Source organism: Protomyctophum parallelum (genome assembly GCF_964188405.1).
Source record: "Protomyctophum parallelum genome assembly, chromosome: 21".
Lineage (NCBI taxonomy): Eukaryota > Metazoa > Chordata > Actinopteri > Myctophiformes > Myctophidae > Protomyctophum > Protomyctophum parallelum.
Genome location: NC_139713.1, coordinates 35,193,759 through 35,212,828, shown reverse-complemented (window position 1 = coordinate 35,212,828; position 19,070 = coordinate 35,193,759). Strand labels below are relative to the sequence as shown.

General features: G+C 44.1%; 1 protein-coding gene across 1 annotated transcript; it reads right to left on the bottom strand.

Annotated features, from left to right (window-relative positions):
* Positions 1 to 1,198: 1,198 nt before the first annotated feature.
* LOC310879461 (surfeit locus protein 1-like) lies at positions 1,199 to 14,473 on the bottom strand. The gene is made up of 9 exons (XM_083794173.1): positions 14,336 to 14,473; positions 13,173 to 13,239; positions 12,919 to 13,046; positions 12,310 to 12,389; positions 2,469 to 2,660; positions 2,244 to 2,316; positions 1,802 to 1,964; positions 1,506 to 1,578; positions 1,199 to 1,337 (listed from the first exon to the last, which is right to left on the bottom strand). The coding sequence occupies exons 1-9, from the start codon at positions 14,396 to 14,398 to the stop codon at positions 1,274 to 1,276; spliced, it is 903 nt and encodes a 300-aa protein (XP_083650299.1). The 5' UTR covers positions 14,399 to 14,473; the 3' UTR covers positions 1,199 to 1,273.
* Between the last annotated feature and the right edge of the window lie 4,597 nt (positions 14,474 to 19,070).

Below are 19,070 nucleotides of genomic sequence, written 5' to 3'. Positions count from 1 at the left end.
ATGGAGAATAACTTGGGATCATCTTAAAATCATCTCGTAAGCATTGTGGTTAAAAAAAATACACAAAGTGTCTGTGAAATTGTCAGAGGTGCCTCTGTCGTTTACGACTCATATTTGATACAGTCTGTTTCTAGTGAAAATGTAACTAATTCAGCAGCAGTAACCTTAGCGTTTTCTCTCCGTCAGTTGATTCTTCATATCCATGTGATTGAAACGGCCTGGATGACATGTTAATTTTTCAAACTGTTCTTGTGAGGCGATCTAAAATCAAAATCCCCCTATGGGGATTACAATGCAAATTATAAATGTGTGGACTTAAACCCTCTACCGACATTGACGTCAGCTTCGGTGCTCTATACATGAGGGAAACTAATTTCTCGTATGACTGCAATCCAGAACACATTTGAATCAAGTTGACTACATTTTCTTGAACCCTTCTTAGCCCAAATTCCCGCTTTACTAAATTGTAAGATGTTTAGCTCCATGGAAATCTGGGTTTGACTTGGGTTGATTAACCCTAGAACACTAAACATTGTCAAACCATCACTCCCTTTACCCAATATTCCATAAATATCATCGAATCAAGTACAGTAATGCAAGGCAACTTGAGGTACTCTTTAATATTTCAGACTTCACAAATATGGGGCGCCCTATCCTAGCAATCTTAAAAACTTGGGTATTTAAAAAATGGAGCTCGGAACTTCCTTTGGTCCAGCCATTCCTGGGATGTGTGAGTGGTCAGTGAAAAATTTAAATCCCATTGTAGGTGTATTGGATTTTTCTCCATTAAACATGGGTGAAATCCACCCGAACAGGCGAACACCAGGGATGGTCAGGAAAACAAATCGACCTATGTGACTGAGCATCAAGGTACTGAAAGACCCACCCATCTCAGATTATAAAAATATAATTGTCCAGGTGAAATTAACATGCACACAGGGCAAGAATGTCAACACTTATTTTAACATGAAAGAAGAAATTGGGTTGCAATTAAACTAAATCTGATTGGAATTGAACAATAATTGAAAACATGCTGCATGTGTCCTTGAGCAAACCACCTATTCATTTTACATTGTTGCCTTCACCATCGGGTTGTGAATGGTTGAATGTAATACATGGCCTATTTCTAAAGCAATTTGGTGAAAGTACGGTTACAGCAACGGACTGTTCTGAGTTTGATCATTGATGCTCAAAATGTAGTTAAATATTACACCCTTTTATTTAAAAACATTGTCTTGTAAATATGTGAGTTTCATCCAGACGGCTGTTCAGTTCATATCATCTTTTTGATGAACTTTGCATACCACATATAAGAAGTTGCAGCATACAGACCATACCTGGGGAAAGAGAGGCAATAATCAATATCAAATAATATTAATAATCAAATTGAAATCAACAAGATTTTAGTGGCCATTGGTACTTTCAAGCTGTTGTCCCTATTTTGGGCATGTCATAGGCAGGGCCAAAAACTCAATGGCAATACAATGTTAAGTTGTGAAACCTACCATGTTATTACGTACTGCATGTGTCCAGTGACCCTGGTCTGTCCACCTACTGGTCCACCAGGAATGGTGCTGCCTGCAAAAAAGCATAATATGCTGCTACTATCGGCTGTCCTTTGAGTTTTGATTTGTGAAAATTGTGTTCTTCAAATTTAGATTTAGGAGAGTTATGCTATTTTATTAATTTAATAATTACTGAAATATTCAAATGAGGAAAAACATGTAGACCTGAGGCCAATTCTACAAATGCTTTCTAAAAATCTAAAACGACTGCTTTTACCGGTTTTAATGGGTCCTACCAAAGTCTGCATCAATGAAGATGGGCTCAGCCCCGGTGACACTGGCCATGGCCTCAAGATCGCGGTAGTGCCAGCGATTTCTCTCCGCATCATTGTGTGGCACAAAAGGTTTGCGGATTTCTGTCAGCCTTACTATCCCTACCACGTCTACTTCTCCTTCCACCTGGAATAACAATGAAAAGCATCTACCAAAACCACTTTCAATGACACTAGACTCCTGGGAAACAGATTACGATATCCTAACAACAAAAGTTTAAAACCAGCTAGTGTCACGACAAGTGGGGACTGGGGAGCAGATCCAGTTTATCTACAAATCTCTTTCATTTTTTTGTATAACAAAATAACTAATTGATGCATCAGGCCCTGGACATTGCACCCTTGGAATGCATATGGAATACAAATACTCTGCATGTTCAGTTATTTACACAAATTAACCATTTACCTGTCCCCCTTCCCTTGTCTCGGGTCTTATCTTCTTCCTGGTAACATATCCTCTGTTCACCAAGATTTTTATGCTGTTTGAGAGAATATATGAGTGGTGGAATTTGAAGCTTCTTAACTCATTCTTAATACTTACTGTAATGATTCTCACCTTTCTTCATTACAGACTGACATTTTTTGTAGAAGAATTACAAACTAGATACTGGTCAGAATAGTTGATACTTACCGTAGGTCGGTACAGTAGAATGGAGTGATGACATTTGCTCCAGTCTCTCCACTGGAGGACAGTCTGCCAGCCTCCCTGGCCTCCTTCTCTGGGTCAACCGGTGACCGGGGCAGTATATACAGCTCTTGTGAGTGGTCGTACTGTCCTCGAACCGTCACCCTTCTGAATTCTAGGTTATTTAGCTCAAGAGGACTGGGAACCAAAGACACACTTGATTAACACAAATATGCTTTATTTATTTATACTTTCTCATACAACTGAGTTGCCGTAAATATCTGATCTTCAAGCTCACTACGGGGCACATTATGACACATTGTGAGCTTAGTAGATATGCTATTTCTGGCGAATTATACCATCGATGAAGTAAAAAGAAGAACTAGGGTATATACTGTACATTGAATAGCTTATGTAATCCAGAGTTATAATTATAAAAACATGTTTTATAGAAACTGAAAAGGGGACGATGAAAGACATCACATATGATGAAAAAGCTAAAACTACAATGATTTTACTTTTATTTCAGTTAGTTTTTAATTGTTAATTATAGTTCCTATTGTTTCTGATTCTAATCTAAGTACTTGGACCCTCGTCTGGTTCTGGTGTGTGACGACCCGGTTGACATTTCCATGGTTCGGACAAACGGACATTTACGGGCAGGCCTGCTCCGGGAGAGAGATTAACATGACACGGAGACTTGGTCACATCAATACAATCACAAGGTTTATTACACTTACGGGATCATATATAGCTTGGATTACTTCGTGTCCTACTGACGTCACTGACTAGACATCACAAATCACTGCCTGCAGCACGCGGCCTTCAGCGTGCCCCTAACAGACCTAGGGAACGTTACAGTTCAGACAGTGCACTATACACATATATCCATACACATATATAAGTACATTGCATATTCACGTACAAGTACCTGTTATCAGTACACAGCCTGTTGGATATATTACAACAGTCCACTCTTTGGCCTTGAAAAGGACATCAATCATCAATCAATCAAGTGCTGTGGTTAAAGTGCGGAAAAGTGTACAATCACGTATTGACACCGAAAAACCTGGGCACTCCGCCAGGGAAATTGTGTCAAGCCTCTCTCGTATCATTTTAATATGATCTCCTTACATAATCAATAATCATTGATCAATCTCTGAGCAAGCACGCGCACGCCACCTGATTGTACACGAAATGGAGAGAGATAGCAGAAACACAGGAAGAGCAGAGGGGAAGAACAATATATATATACAATATATAATATCTGTACAACATATACACAATTTGAAAATACTAAGGAAAGTTCTGGGACTGGAACAAGGAAGATGGAATGTGGGGATAGGAAAGGGTACATTATAATATCACATTAATGTAATATCACTTCAGATCACTGATCATTTACACTTAACATTACCTCGTGTCTAATTTCAACACTTCCCGGATCATTCCCTGCTAATCTATTCCTGATTTGCAGAACGCTCTCTGAGCAGTATATTATGACTCCGTCCTCAGTCATGTCTTATCTGGCCATGTTATTGCTCTGTCTGGAATGAAAGTACAGCATGTCTAACTGGATTAAATCAGGCAGGACTACCCAAGCCTACCTTTACCTAAGAGAAACAATTGCATTGATAACTGACATTTCTGACATTTATAACTGACACCACTCTTTTATACCGCTCAACGCCACTCTTTTATACCACTCAACACCACTCTACCCTTGATCTTGCCTGCCTTATCTCCGGAGGCCCTGTGTGAGCGTCATGTATAGGGACAGTGTATAATAACAGCAAAGAAACACATGTTTTACATTGAGACAAGCAACCACCAGTCATTAATCCAATAAAAAGAAAATGTTGCAAACCGTCCAAGCACCGAAACATTAAAACAAAATAGTCCAAACGTCCAGGACCTTATATTACTAGAAAACGTTCACGAGCGTACCATGTTCAAGAGCGTACCAACCAGCCCATTCCAACACACGACCTTAGTCCATGTCACTGGAACCGATACTGTTCATCGTCCAGAGCCAACAGTTCTTCATACTGGCAACCGCGCGCAATTGTCCCGTACCGAATCCATATCAGATAGCGCGCATGTGCCCATGAGGCCGCGTTGATGATATATCCATAAAAGTTGCGCGCGAACAATCTCGCGCACATCCTGACCCAGGACTTGTCTCATAAAAGTCTGAGCAAAAACAGCCCTCCGTCACAATGTGACTAGGATCCTATTCCCCTCATGAGTTCAGGATCCGGGTAATCTGAACATGGGACGTCGTTCAAATGGCACACCTGCATCTGGTCTCCTAGACCCCCCGCTGGGCCGACGCCGACCCTCCTGGCCTGCGGTCCGACATGTGACCTGTCAGATACAGACCCTTGCAGGACGCGGTCTGCGTCCGGTGTAGGCCGTGGCTGGTCTGGCCCTGCTGCAGACATACAGGGGGTCTGCATCACCGACGTGATGGTCTGATGTAGGCCGTGGTGGTTCGACCCTGATGTAGCGTCCGCTGTAGGCCGTGGGCTGGCCCTGATGTGTCATCCGATGTAGGCCGTGGTCTGGCCCTGATGTCATGGTCGGGTGGACCCTTGCAGGCAATGGGTGCTGTTCAATGCCCGAGGCCATCTCCCAATGTCCCCGGCTGACCGCTTAAGCCCGCTGGACCTGGTGCATACCAGGGCTGGGTCTGGAGAACCTTTCTGCATTTTGCAGGCTGCTGTGTCCTGTGGAAAAACTTGGAACAGCACAGGGTCTCCCCCCCCCCAAAACAAAGAATACACACGCATACTGTGTGTGTGCGTGGGGGCCTATGTCCTGTCTTCATTGGGTTTTCTTAATCACTATGCCTCCCATTGATCCATCACCCATCCAAGAGGACTACTAATATAATACAATTAAAATTCAAAATGTGTATTTTTTAGCACGTTGCGTGGCGCGTCTAATACTTACCGCCCGTGTGACCCCTGACCCCTGCTTTCTGGACCTCTGCCTCGTGCTGCCCACCTGCTCTGTGTAAACAATAATGCTACCGGCCCACTGTGTTCTACTAAGACACAGGGCCTTGCATTTCCACCACAACTATATACGCTGCGTGAAACCGCAGCCTTTCCAACCAGAAGCACAGTCACTCAAGGGTTATGGGTTACTGTTAATCCATTCAGAGCATTAGCGTCATACATCCATCTTCAAATACAATTTGTATTTGCCCTCTTGAAACACAATTAAACCGACACATTTCATACAAATGGCGGTAGGGGACATAAAAACATGAATGATAGTTATTATTCATGCATGTCCCAGGTCCGGCGGTCCAGCATGACTGCATTCCTGACTGCTTCTGTGCGTTTCTGTGAAGGAATATAAATATATTAGGGTTAACTATATGTTAGGGTTAACTCACCCACTCTTAACCACGCTTGTGAAACACAACGTGGTTTTATCACAGATTATCCTTCTGTACTGCTGGCCCTCCCTAACATTTCTCATGAACCCTTCACACCCTACTCTATTGCTTCCTCTCTTAACCACTCTTTTACGCTTAGGTCCTTTGTATCTTAATTTTGCTTTTTTTCCCCCTGAATAACACTTCATTTATGTCTACTTCATTTATGTCTACACACTGTATCCATATCCGCTATTTATTTATTTGAACTGAATATGATACTTCTCCCCTCTCCACAAAAAACATGCGTCCATGCTGTGGAATGGAAAGAAGCGACAGTCCAGCCAAATCTAAAGCCTTCTCTTAACTGAACACTTCTCTCACTCAACTGGGGTTTTTCCTAACCCAATTAGTAACTAACCCACTTAGTAATTAAATACAAATTATTTCAGGCCTAATAGTGCACTTATTATCTCACTACTCAAAACTTGCACACCTATCCTAATGGTGCACTGAAGCACCCCCTATCTTCTCTAAGTTTACAATAACATTGTCCCAAAAACACCACAACAAACTCGTCTCTCTTTGGACGATTTATTCATGAGCATCGCTCTCTGCTCCTTACCAGGTGTCATACTACTGAGTGGGACATGTTGTATAGGGTATGTGTGCTGTAGTCCTGTATTACTTTTAAAAAGGTTGTGGTCATTATTTAAACTGTTCCATTGTCCTAATTCGACGGTTACTTATTTGCCCTATCCAGACTTTATAAGACTAAAGTTGGCCTAATCCGATAACACACAGTTACTTGTCTTCACCATTGACTGGGCCTAGGCTCTATTGACTTTTTATTTCTCCCTACTTCTTATCTAGATGGAGTTCCCTTTCAAATGAATTACAGCTTGAGTTTATAAATTGCGCCAAAATTCTGCAGAAACATGGGCTAATTACCTTGACTAATGATCTTCGCTTTCCTACGAAAATGTCAGATCTACCCTGATGCACACACGTATGTGTACGCGCGTACGTACACGCACACCTCCCCTTTTACCCAGGCCACTCTTACTAGACAAAACATTTCCCTGTTGTCTATCTTTCTGTGTGTGTGTGCGCGTGTGTGCGTGTGCACGTGCCTCTGAGCTGCTCTAACTCTAAATGTGAAAATAACTTGCCACACATTTCCGAATTCCACCATAAAACTGGTAACATAAATATTTAAACCTTCCCACTCAACCTCGTCCGCTGATGTAGATGTAGATATGACTGCCCGTAGTCACGTGATGGAAAGCCCCGCTTCTTGAAACAAACAAAAACAAGTGTTCATTGTTCAATTCAATCTAGTGTGTCACCATCTGGCAACACACAACCCATCGCATGAAATCAATGTGTCCCATCCGACACAAAACAAAAATGCCCCACAGTTCAGTGCCAGACAAACGTTTCAGTGGTCAAAAACTCCACAGAATGACTTTCTGCTGCTCCTCTCAGCAAAATGGTTCAAAGTTCATTGGCAAACACGCTTAGTGGTAAACCTCCACAAAATGTCTTTCTGTCTCCTCTTAGCACAAAAAGAAAAGTCCAGGTTTATGGTCTTGGGTGCTCTGGCTGGAGTTTACCCCAGCTGGGTGGCTGGGCTGTTGACCATTCATCTTTTAGACGATTACAGAGTGGGAAGGATGAATATCCTTCATTTTTTTTTTTTTAATGTGGCAGTTTTACTAACATAAAATGTTGACTAAACACTTCCTCTTAGTGTGTGTGTGGGTGAGTGTGTGGTCGTGTGAGAAATCACATGAAGTGCTTACTTTATAGCAGCCATATGACCTGCGCTTAGGTTGACTATAGCCTAGAATATACACCTGACTTAAAATCTGACTACACCTTAGAATATGACTTGACCTACCAGGCCGGCTACGCCTTGGAATATGAACTGCGCTTAGGTCCTTTGGACTTCCCTGTGTAGGGTGCAGTCCCGGGCTGGACCCCTTTCCGCCTGAGGTCACCCCCCAGGCAACCCTGGACAGAGAAATCAAGCCTCCTTGCTTCCCGGCTCCTTCTTTTCAAAGGCAGCCGATCACAAAGAGCACTGCTCGCCTACTAACTCATTCGTGTTGGGCTAACAGTGGCCTGACTGAACATTGAGCCGAGCACCGACAGCCACCAGTTCTATCTTTCAAGCAACTGGCTTGGACTTAATGTCATTGTGACCCAACCGGCCAGAGACCCAGTCGATAGCGAACTCCTGACCCCGTAGTGGTGATTGGCCACCCAGGAGGAATCCGACGGTCTGATCCAGGACCCCACTTAGCTATGGGCTATCCGAACTTTGACCGTTTTCACTGGCCTTGCCTATTCACAGAGGTCGTCTCGTACGCACCTCTGCTAGGTGTGGGCTGTCGCCCACGTACCACGCATCGCCTGCCCGTTACCGCCGACGAGTGCGCTGACTAGAGGATACCACGGTAGGGTGTTAATTCACCCTTCATCAGACACGGAGGCCTTCAGTAGCTCTCCCCAGCACTATAACTCGTCTTTAACGTGCCCTCGGAGCCTCGCGGTTCCACCGTCCCCTGTTGGAGCCTAGGTTCAGGGGCGCCCAACCCCCCTCCCTAAGCTCCCTGAGTCATATCCATTATAGTTTAATTTGAATAAAATACCCTATGCTTCAGGCCTGTCTGATTCAATATTCACCACACACAATTTGGGATTACATTTGGTGCAATTTAAAGGGCTGTGTAATGAAATGTATTTGACTGGAACTCCACCAAAATACCGCATTATACACTGAATAATGACTAATTTTCACTTAGGTAATGCTTACATTTGTTAATACCTACTACTTAACCTGGCCAATTTGCGCTATTCATTTTATTTATTTATTTTTCTTAGTGCATGCGGCCCTTCCGGCCATACGAGCTTGTAGATCTGCTATATATATATATACTGATCGCTTAGTTGGGTGCCTAAATGTTCTATCCATAGTGACTTTTAATACCAATGATCGCGTGTATACACCACGCAGTCTTTTCCAAACTTGTCAAGTCACAAGAACTACACCATTTCGCTTCAAACAATCTGACTACCGTGAATGCGGCCCGTTTCCTTAATTTTTTTTCTCTGCAGATCTATTTTACTCCTGATGAATAGCCTCGCTCGTTACATAGTAATGTACCTGACCTAGCCAATGTGCCTATATTTTACAGCTGAATGAGGCCATACCGGCCATTACGAGCTTGGAGATCTGCTCTTTTGCTGCCTACATTAAGGTCCTCTACTTAACTAGACTTGAAGTATTTGTACATATCCTGTCCAAAATTGCCCTGGTCACTTTATTTCTTGATCACAGACAGTGCCCTGCCGGGCATAATGAGCTTGTAGACCTGCTCTTTTCTTTACTCTTTACTACATGGCAACTTGTCACCATAACCGTGACTAATCATCTCAGGCCTATTTGGTGCTCCTGATAAATAATCAAGTATTATTGCTGAAAATGGCCCTATCGGCCAGTACTCGACGTTTGTAGATCTGCAACCTGTCACTATGCACGTGACTAATCCGCTTCTAGATTAATAATGAGTTTCCGCTTGACTCTACACCAACTATTTAGTGTTCCTAGTAAATACTCCTGTATTGTTTGTTCACTCCTGAACTTTGGCCCAATGCCACATAGATTATTGGCCAGTTACAGCATTTTCTCGTCATTAATTAATATACTGGGTTTCCTGCTGCGTTTTCAGTGAGCAATATTAGCTCATACAGAGAGCTTCATTTGAGTGTCTAAGCATGTCTTTGACCTTGGCTATATGAGATAAGAGATAACACGCTCCGTGAAAGTCAGGGAGTGACTCTCTAGCTGTGTGGGGGTAGGGAAGTTATAAACAATCTTGTCTGCGCCTACGCTATTTTCGGCCCAAATGAGTTCTACTACTCCACTCCTAGATTAATACTGAGTTTCCCCCTGACTCTACAACAATCGAAACCCCCCCAAAAACAACTTTATAGCACTTCTAATCCTTATATGAAGGCAATTTTTTATTATTATTACACTATTTATTAGTCACGTGCCTAATCCACTTCTGCTTTTGCAGTGACCATTCGCTCTCATACTGAGAGCTACACATTAACCCTGGCCTCGTGAGGGAGTGACTCTCTCCAACTGATTGCTGTGGGGGGGGGAAGTTTATCAACAATTAAACAATTTGTCGGCGCCTACGCTTCATTGGCCCCTCTTGGCCCAGTGAGAACAGAGATAGGCACTCTCGTCTGATACAAGCCTGTGTGCTGTTGAACGGTATCAACTAGTTACCATGGATACGCCAGCCTCAGCGCTCTCCCGTCTAAAACCCGATATTGAACAGGGAAGATAAATGCTCGTCTCTAACGAACTCTACCAACCAAAACGCTTACAGTTTTCTCCGAACTTATCTTTAAGGCCTTGGGTATGCCTAAGTTTTGGTGTATTGACTTTTACAGCTCACAGGGCAGGCTAAATAGACACATTGAAACTTTACACTAATAAAACATTAGACTACTTTTACTGCCTTAGATAACCACCACATATAGCAGCCTCTGCTGCCTTCTTAATACTCATATTTTGGCTATTTGAGACTTCTATCTACATGCCTTGTAACTAGGCTGGACAATCTATTTCAATTAGGCCATTTGTGCCGCTTGTAGATCGGCTATTTTGCACACTCATTTAAGTGAATGAACCCAGAACCTCTCCTAGGTCCTTACTGAATACTGATTCATATTTCACTTAAGCAATCCATCATCCCCCTCAGATTGGAGGCTATTTAGCGCTGTGATAACCACATCAGATTGAACTACATACCGTGCATTACACTGCATTAATTCACAACGCATGCTACTGTTTAACTCAACTCCCAGACATGAAAGACACCAGAGATGCCACTCTTATGTGCCCATCTCTTACCATCACCCTGGCATAATGGATGACCGTGGCCTAACAACTGTGGTACACTTTCATACACATGAGCACCCCACTGCTGGGGGGAGCTTGAACTTCGACTGCCCATAGCCGAACTACTGTGGTACTTAAGCGTGTCTGGGAACCTCGACATCACTTTTCATAAACATGTGCACCCCTCTACTGGGGGTTGCTTCAACTTTGACTGTCCATAGTCGACAAGACACAGAACACAACAAAAAACATAGACGCCACATGGAATGCACAACGATGTCTGTTCACACACCAGCCCTTATCTGGTACCTTGAAATGGGTCCCTAAAATCTAGCAGTGACTTTTGACTTTGACCAGAGTGAATTACAGTATGCTGTGGGAACACGGCCACAGTCTTCAATACGCTATATCTCAGAAACGTAAATACGCTATATCTCAGACACGTATCCTGCTAGACAACATCATAGCAGATTTATAAAACAACAGGCAGAACTCACAGCTGTTGTGCGGGGCGTATCTCGTCCCGACTTCTAACCTAGCTGCGTGATACAAACACTAGGCCACTGTCCTGCTTCAAGAACAGTGTAATAACCAACAGAATAAATCTGTTCTGCTGACGTACCAAACGCCAGGCTTAATATGGACTCCAACCATATGCTGCGTGGGAACACCGACGCAGTCTTTTTCAACAGAATTAATCTGTTCTGCTAATGAACCTCATTAGGCTTACATATGGACTCAAACCATATACGCTGCTTGATCACAAACAGTCTTATCTCTAAACTCTGTCAAGTCACTAAAAAAATTGTATCAGTCACTTAAAAAACACACACTGACTAACAGGATCTATATCAGTGAAATTTGGAAGCTTGTACTAAATGTGGGAACAATAAAAAAGACAAGGTTTAACTAAGGTAAACCCTGCATCATAACCTATATTACTTTTACCAGACAAGAGGAGAGGCACTTTTTCTCTGGATGAAGAGTAAAATATGAAGTGAACTCACCCCTTGTCTGATCCCACTTCTGACACCAATTGTTATGATTACTAACTTACTGATTCTAATCTAAGTACTTGGACCCTCGTCTGGTTCTGGTGTGTGACGACCCGGTTGACATTTCCATGGTTCGGACAAACGGACATTTACGGGCAGGCCTGCTCCGGGAGAGAGATTAACATGACACGGAGACTTGGTCACATCAATACAATCACAAGGTTTATTACACTTACGGGATCATATATAGCTTGGATTACTTCGTGTCCTACTGACGTCACTGACTAGACATCACAAATCACTGCCTGCAGCACGCGGCCTTCAGCGTGCCCCTAACAGACCTAGGGAACGTTACAGTTCAGACAGTGCACTATACACATATATCCATACACATATATAAGTACATTGCATATTCACGTACAAGTACCTGTTATCAGTACACAGCCTGTTGGATATATTACAACAATTTCAGTTAGTTTTTAATTGTTAATTATAGTTCCTATTGTTTTGTTAACTTTACACAATATCTGATATGCTTACTCGATAGGAAGAGGAATAGGCTCTGCAGTAAGACTTATCAGGTCTGCAAGGAGTTGCATTTTCCACTGATGCCGTTTGACCTTGTGAAGAGGAGTATACGATAATTGACTTGAGGGATATTCAGTCACAAAAACAGCACAGCAGTTAAGATACAGTTACAGAGCAAGAAAAGTACTGTAGATACCTGTGACGGTGTGATGTGGGCAACACCACACCAATTGGAGAAAGAAAGCTGTGATTTATCACAGCTTAATTTTCATTTAGTTTCCATTTAGTTTGTCAGTGAAAAAAGGTAGTCAACGAACATTTTTTCGTCATAGTATTATTCGACGAAATCAACACTGCTTCTTGGGTTAGATGAATCTATCATTTTCCCTTCCACTAAACCTCCCTACAATCTCCATGTGGAGGGGTGTGAGTGGTTGTCCAGATGATGATTGATGACGCACTTTCTTCATTCATTGATAACTCTTGGGCTGTCCTTCACTAAATAAGTTTGACTGATAGTCATAGGAATTTGGCAAGACTTAATCGATAAAGCTGTTACCAAAATCTGTCTTGAGAGATTAGCAATTGTAAAACTGACAACACACTAAAGAAAGCATATACCTGCCATGTTCCAAGGCCAAACGTTGTGGCAGGAATCAAAAGCAGGAACCATTTGAGAAATGAGTCCTCTCCCTTTACACTACTGGCGGCTGTGGTACTTGACTGGCGCCCAAATGAAAACAACTTGCCTAGGAGTAAAACAAAACAAAACAAGTCTGTTAAGCAAAGACAGAAAGACAGTGAGCAATGTGCACCGACTGTACGTATGCCCATGTTAATTTCAGTATGATTTTCATCACCTATTTAGTATTTACCCTCTGTATGTTTGAAGATGTACTGCCTGGGCAGGAGAAGAGTCCTCTTTATGTAAATGACATTTGTCTGCAAAAAGAACAGTTCATTTGTAATTACAGTCTATTCTGTGTGATCGAATGGCCAATAATGTATGCATCACTCATTTATAGTAGCCTAGATCACAAGAAAAAGAAAATCAATTATGGGTGACATTGTAACATCCTTTTAGAATAAGTGTAGACCTAGAATGCCTGTGATCATTTAATTATACTTCGTAAATTTTCATGTATCACAGCACAGGCATAGATCCCTTCTGGTAATGCTGGTAGAATTGAAACATCGGTGGCATAAATGTGATAAATGCTCTGTTTGTACTCGTCCATTAAATAATTCCAAAGACGTGGAGTGAAAAATGGTCCTCTAGTTTTATATCCATGTGAAAGTTCTGGCACAAAACGTGTATTTAGTCAATTATCTCCACTTTTTCAAGAGATGCACACGGACATCTTTTTCTCCGGGCGAGGGGACGTATTTGTAAACAGGACGTATTTGTCAAATCAGTTCATCGATTATTCCGCCTATTATGCCTTTACATAAAAATGCTATTGACATTTGACATATCTGACTGCTCAAAAGTGTAAAGAGGATATTCGTACTTCTTTGTCGTCTTTGTCTACAAGAATATCTTATATCCTTGTATGTATTATGTAGAACTAGCCTTGGATCAATAGATGTAGTTTACTATTTGATCGATTCTTTCAGACATTTGCACATCTATGACAGATACTAAAGTAAGAGTCAGACTCGATACAATAAATACATCTATGATAGCCTTGATCCCAGGCTAATGTAGAACATTATAGTAGCGTTATCCTCAATATTGTAAAAGCACATTGAGCTGTTATACACACATTATAGAAAAATTATCATTAATAAACAACTTGATTGATTGAAATATTTATTAACAGTTTGCAGAATTACAGTACATTTCAAGCACAAACTCAATACAAAGACTGTTAACTGTGAGTGGACGACCCAATTAAGCATTATACTTGTTTTTACACTTGTTTTATTGAACAATGTGGACCCTCCACATTGTTCAATTCATCAAAACATTTAGAGACATACAAATAGACATTTCTATGTAGCTAAAGAACAGAACAGGAATTCATCATATACTCACGTTCCTTTTCAATATCTTCAGCGTCCCAATGGAATACACCAGCATATATTTCAAATAAGTCATGTTTATTAATAATCAGAACACCAAAAATGAGGTTAAATTAACAACTACTACATTACGAACATGTTTTTGAATAACACACCGAACACAGGGGGGCAGCGTCTAGTGAGCTAATCTAGTGAGCTAATTTAAGACTTCCGGTGGACGATCTCTTCAAAATAAGAGTACCCTCTAGAGTATTGAAAAAAAGTTTAATTTGCACATTAAAACTACAAATTAAGCATTTAAATGATGCTATATGATGCTATAAGACACACATTATGTTTCTGTGTAAGAATAAGTAATTAAATCCTTATAATAATAATAATAAAGTTATCTAAATGGATAAATGCTATTCACTGGAGTGCATGGACTTTATAAAGTGGACACTGGACAAAAGACGGCTCCGCAAGGCAACTATCTGGACATACCCACGCGTTCGGGGAGATGTCCTATACCACACCCCACTCTCCGCTAAGCGGGAGAGGTGTAAAATTCACAGTAGCAGACCTTCTACTGGGGTCAAGGCTGACAAAAAGTACCGTTTCCGGACCCAGAATGGACACTGGACAAAAGACGGCTCCGCGAGGCAACTATCTGGACATACCCACGCGTTCGGGGAGATGTCCTGTACCACACCCCACTCTCCGCTAAGCGGGAGAGGTGTAAAATTCACAGCAGCAGACCTTCTACTGTGGTCAACGCTGAAAAAAGTACCGTTTCCGGACCCAGAATGGACACTGGACAAAGAGGCCTCCGCGAGGCAACTATCTGGACATACCCACACGTTCGGGGAGATGTCCTCTACCACACCACACTCTCCGCTAAGCGGGAGAGGTGTAAAATTCACAGCAGCAGACCTTCTACTGGGGTCAATGCTGACAAAAAGTACCGTTTCCGGACCCAGAATGGACACTGGACAAAGAGGCCTCCGCGAGGCAACTATCTGGACATACCCACACGTTCGGGGAGATGTCCTCTACCACACCACACTCTCCGCTAAGCGGGAGAGGTGTAAAATTCACAGCAGCAGACCTTCTACTGGGGTCAAGGCTGACAAAAAGTACCGTTTCCGGACCCAGAATGGACACTGGACAAAAGACGGCTCCGCGAGGCAACTATCTGGACATACCCACGCGTTCGGGGAGATGTCCTGTACCACACCCCACTCTCCGCTAAGCGGGAGAGGTGTAAAATTCACAGCAGCAGACCTTCTACTGGGGTCAATGCTGACAAAAAGTACCGTTTCCGGAACCAGAATGGACACTGGACAAAGAGGCCTCCGCGAGGCAACTATCTGGACATACCCACACGTTCGGGGAGATGTCCTCTACCACACCACACTCTCCGCTAAGCGGGAGAGGTGTAAAATTCACAGCAGCAGACCTTCTACTGGGGTCAAGGCTGACAAAAAGTACCGTTTCCGGACCCAGAATGGACACTGGACAAAAGACGGCTCCGCGAGGCAACTATCTGGACATACCCACGCGTTCGGGGAGATGTCCTGTACCACACCCCACTCTCCGCTAAGTGGGAGAGGTGTAAAATTCACAGCAGCAGACCTTCTACTGTGGTCAACGCTGAAAAAAGTACCGTTTCCGGACCCAGAATGGACACTGGACAAAGAGGCCTCCGCGAGGCAACTATCTGGACATACCCACGCGTTCGGGGAGATGTCCTCTACCACACCACACTCTCCGCTAAGCGGGAGAGGTGTAATGGTGTAATGGTGTAATTGATATTGATCAATAACCTTGAGCAGTATAAATGACCTTCAATAAGACTAGTAAATGACCTTGACCAGTATAAATGACCTTGACAAGTACAAATGACCGTGACCAGTATATGACTGACCAGTATAAATTACCTTCATGAGACTAGTAAATGACCTTGACCAGTATAAATGACCTTTAGAAGACTAGTAAATGATCTTCACCAGTATAAATGACCTTTAGAAGACTAGTAAATGATCTTCACCAGTATAAATGACCTTGACCAGTATGCGGTCCGTGACCATGGACTATAGCCTTTTGCTTTTCCTTGATTTTCACCTTTAAAAAATCCTCAACAATGATGAAGAATCGCACACTATAGCGCGCCGCTCAATGACCTGAGACCATGGACCAATGAATGAAATACAACACATTGAGCAGGGCACTGCAGGGAGTTGAACCCCGTTCCGGTAAACCAGAAGTCCGACACCAGTGCCTTAGTTTTTGTGTTGTTGTTCATTTAAAGGTCCAGGTGTGCATACGCATGTGCCCCTGTGTGTGTAGGTGCATGTGTGCATGTGTGTGCACGCTTCAATGACCACTGTTGGACCCAATGGCGATCAAGGACCTCAGGGAGCCACCCATAATTCACAACGGTCACAGCGAACTCTGTTGCATCACAACTGGTGGCCAACAGTCGTAACCAACACCGCCACGACCCACAGGAGAATACCATCGCACAGTGGTATCAGACCAACCACAATCAGCCAGCCCTCAAACCAAACCCTTCGACCTAGAAGAACTCAAAACTGCAATGGGAAAGTTGAAACCCGGAAAAGCAGCAGGGATTGATGACATACTGGCAGAAATTATACAGCACCTGGAACCTAACGCAAAGACCTGGCTCGTGGGGATGCTGAACACATGCATGGCACAGAAAACCATCCCTTCTGTCTGGAGAAAAGCCAAAGTGGTTGCAATCCCCAAACCTGGCAAAGACCCATCATCCTCAAAGAGCTACCGACCCATTTCCCTCCTCTGCATCACCTACAAGAGAGGCTGCTACTCCAACGCCTCATACCACTCATAGACACCAAGCTGACTAAAGACCAAGCTGGTTTCCGTCCCGTCCTGTGCTGGACAGAGCTCAACCTCACCCAACACATTGAGGATGGGTTTGAGGGAAAACAAATAACTGGAGCAGCAACTGGAGGGCGAAGCAAGCACGCAGGCAGCTTGTGCCTGCCTGCGTGCCTGCCTGCCATCCTCATGTGGAAGCTGCATAGTTGAGTTTGTGTGTGTGTTTCTTTTTCTGTCTTTCTTTCTTAGGACGAAGATCAAGGTAGACGCCGTTGGAAGGCTCAACACAAGCCGATGCCCCTAGAGATCCATCCCAAAGCTTCCCTCAGGGAGTCCAGCAAGCCAGCTAGCCAGCAAGCCCGCCCAGTCAGCCAACGCAGCCAGCCAGCTCCGCCAGTCAGCCAGTGTAGAAAGTCAGGCTGCCAAGCCAGCGCACATCAGCCCTTGCAGTCAACCATTGTAGCCATACCAGCCTTGCTCAGTCAGCTCAGCCAGGCCTCTCTCGAGGCCTGGCTCTCTGTCTGCCTGGCCCGGTCTGCCCCGCCCTGCCTTGCAGCAACAGAACCAGCCTTGCTGGCAAGCCAGCCAGCTCAGAATACGAGCTCAGCAAGCCAGCGCAGCTGGCAAGCACGCAGTTAGTCTAAACCAGTTTCAGACTGGCAGGCCAAGGCAGACAGACAGGAAGACCGAGGCGCCTAGGCAGGCAGACAGGCCAGGAAGGCAACAAAGTGCAGGCAGGGGGACTGTCCGGCCTAAGGCTGCGCTGCAAGGGTTGGAGCCTGGCCAGCTCCTGCTGGTCTAGACTGAGTGGCTGTGGCTGCACAGTAAGGCTGCGGTAACCTAGTCTGGGCTTGCTGCTGCACTGGCTTGCTCAGCTCGCATTCTGAGCTGGCTGGCTTTCCAGAAAGGCTGGTTCTGTTGCTGCAAGGCAGGGCAGGGCAGACCGGGCCAGGCAGACAGAGAGCCAGGCCTCAAGAGAGGCCTGGCTGAGCTGACTGAGCAAGGCTGGTATGGCTGCAATGGCTGACTGCAAGGGCTGATATGCTCTGGCTTGGCAGCCTGACTTTCTACACTGGCTGACTGGCGGAGCTGACTGGCTGCGTTGGCTGACTGGGCAGGCTTGCTGGCTAGCTGGCTTGCTGTGCTCCCTGAGGGAAGCTTTGGGATGGATCTCTAGGGGCATCGGCTAGTGTTGAGCCTTCCTATGGCGTCTACCTTGATCTCCGTCCTAAGAAAGAAAGACAGAAAAAGAAAGACACACAAACCCAACTATGCAGCTTCCACCTGAGGAACCGAGACGCGAGAAAAGAACTGAGCGTCACTTGGGATGGTCACAAACTCTCCAACCATACCCACCCCATGTATCTTGGAGTTACACTGGACAGGACACTCTTCTTCAAAAAAACACCTGGAGAACACAAAAGCCACGGTCAACACCCACAATAACATCCTGTGAAAACTAGTGAACTCCCAAGTGGGGCGCAGACCCACAAACAATCCGTGCAACTGCCATGGCCCTGTCTTTCTCTACAGCAGAGTATTCCTGCTCAAGCTGGAGCCGATCACGTCACACCAAATTGGTCGACACAGCCCTAAATGACACCTGTCGCATCATCACGGGATGGGTCAAGAAAACACCTGTCCCGTCCGTGCCTTTATGCGCTAGCCGGCACCTCCCCCCGCACATCAGACGACTGTGTAACGCTCAAGATGAATGGAAAACACAGGAGATAGACAGTGAAGTCTGGAATGAAATGATAGAGAACACCTCACACACACAGTTTCCTTTCGTGGCCGTTTACATTCGAGGGTCGCCGGTCCTCTCGAACGGAACAGTTTAACGTCATGCCCAGGACGAAAAGATATAGAGAACACCATAATGACAAATAACAGCAGGAAGGCAT

Excerpts from the sequence above, each read along its gene's own strand:
- LOC310879461 (XM_083794173.1), bottom strand. The coding sequence starts at position 14,398 with ATGACTTATTTGAAATATATGCTGGTGTATTCCATTGGGACGCTGAAG. Across the intron at positions 13,240-14,335 it reads TGAAGATATTGAAAAGGAAC|ACAAATGTCATTTACATAAA; the intron begins GTGAGTATATGA and ends TTCTTTTTGCAG. Across the intron at positions 13,047-13,172 it reads CATCTTCAAACATACAGAGG|GCAAGTTGTTTTCATTTGGG; the intron begins GTAAATACTAAA and ends TTTTACTCCTAG.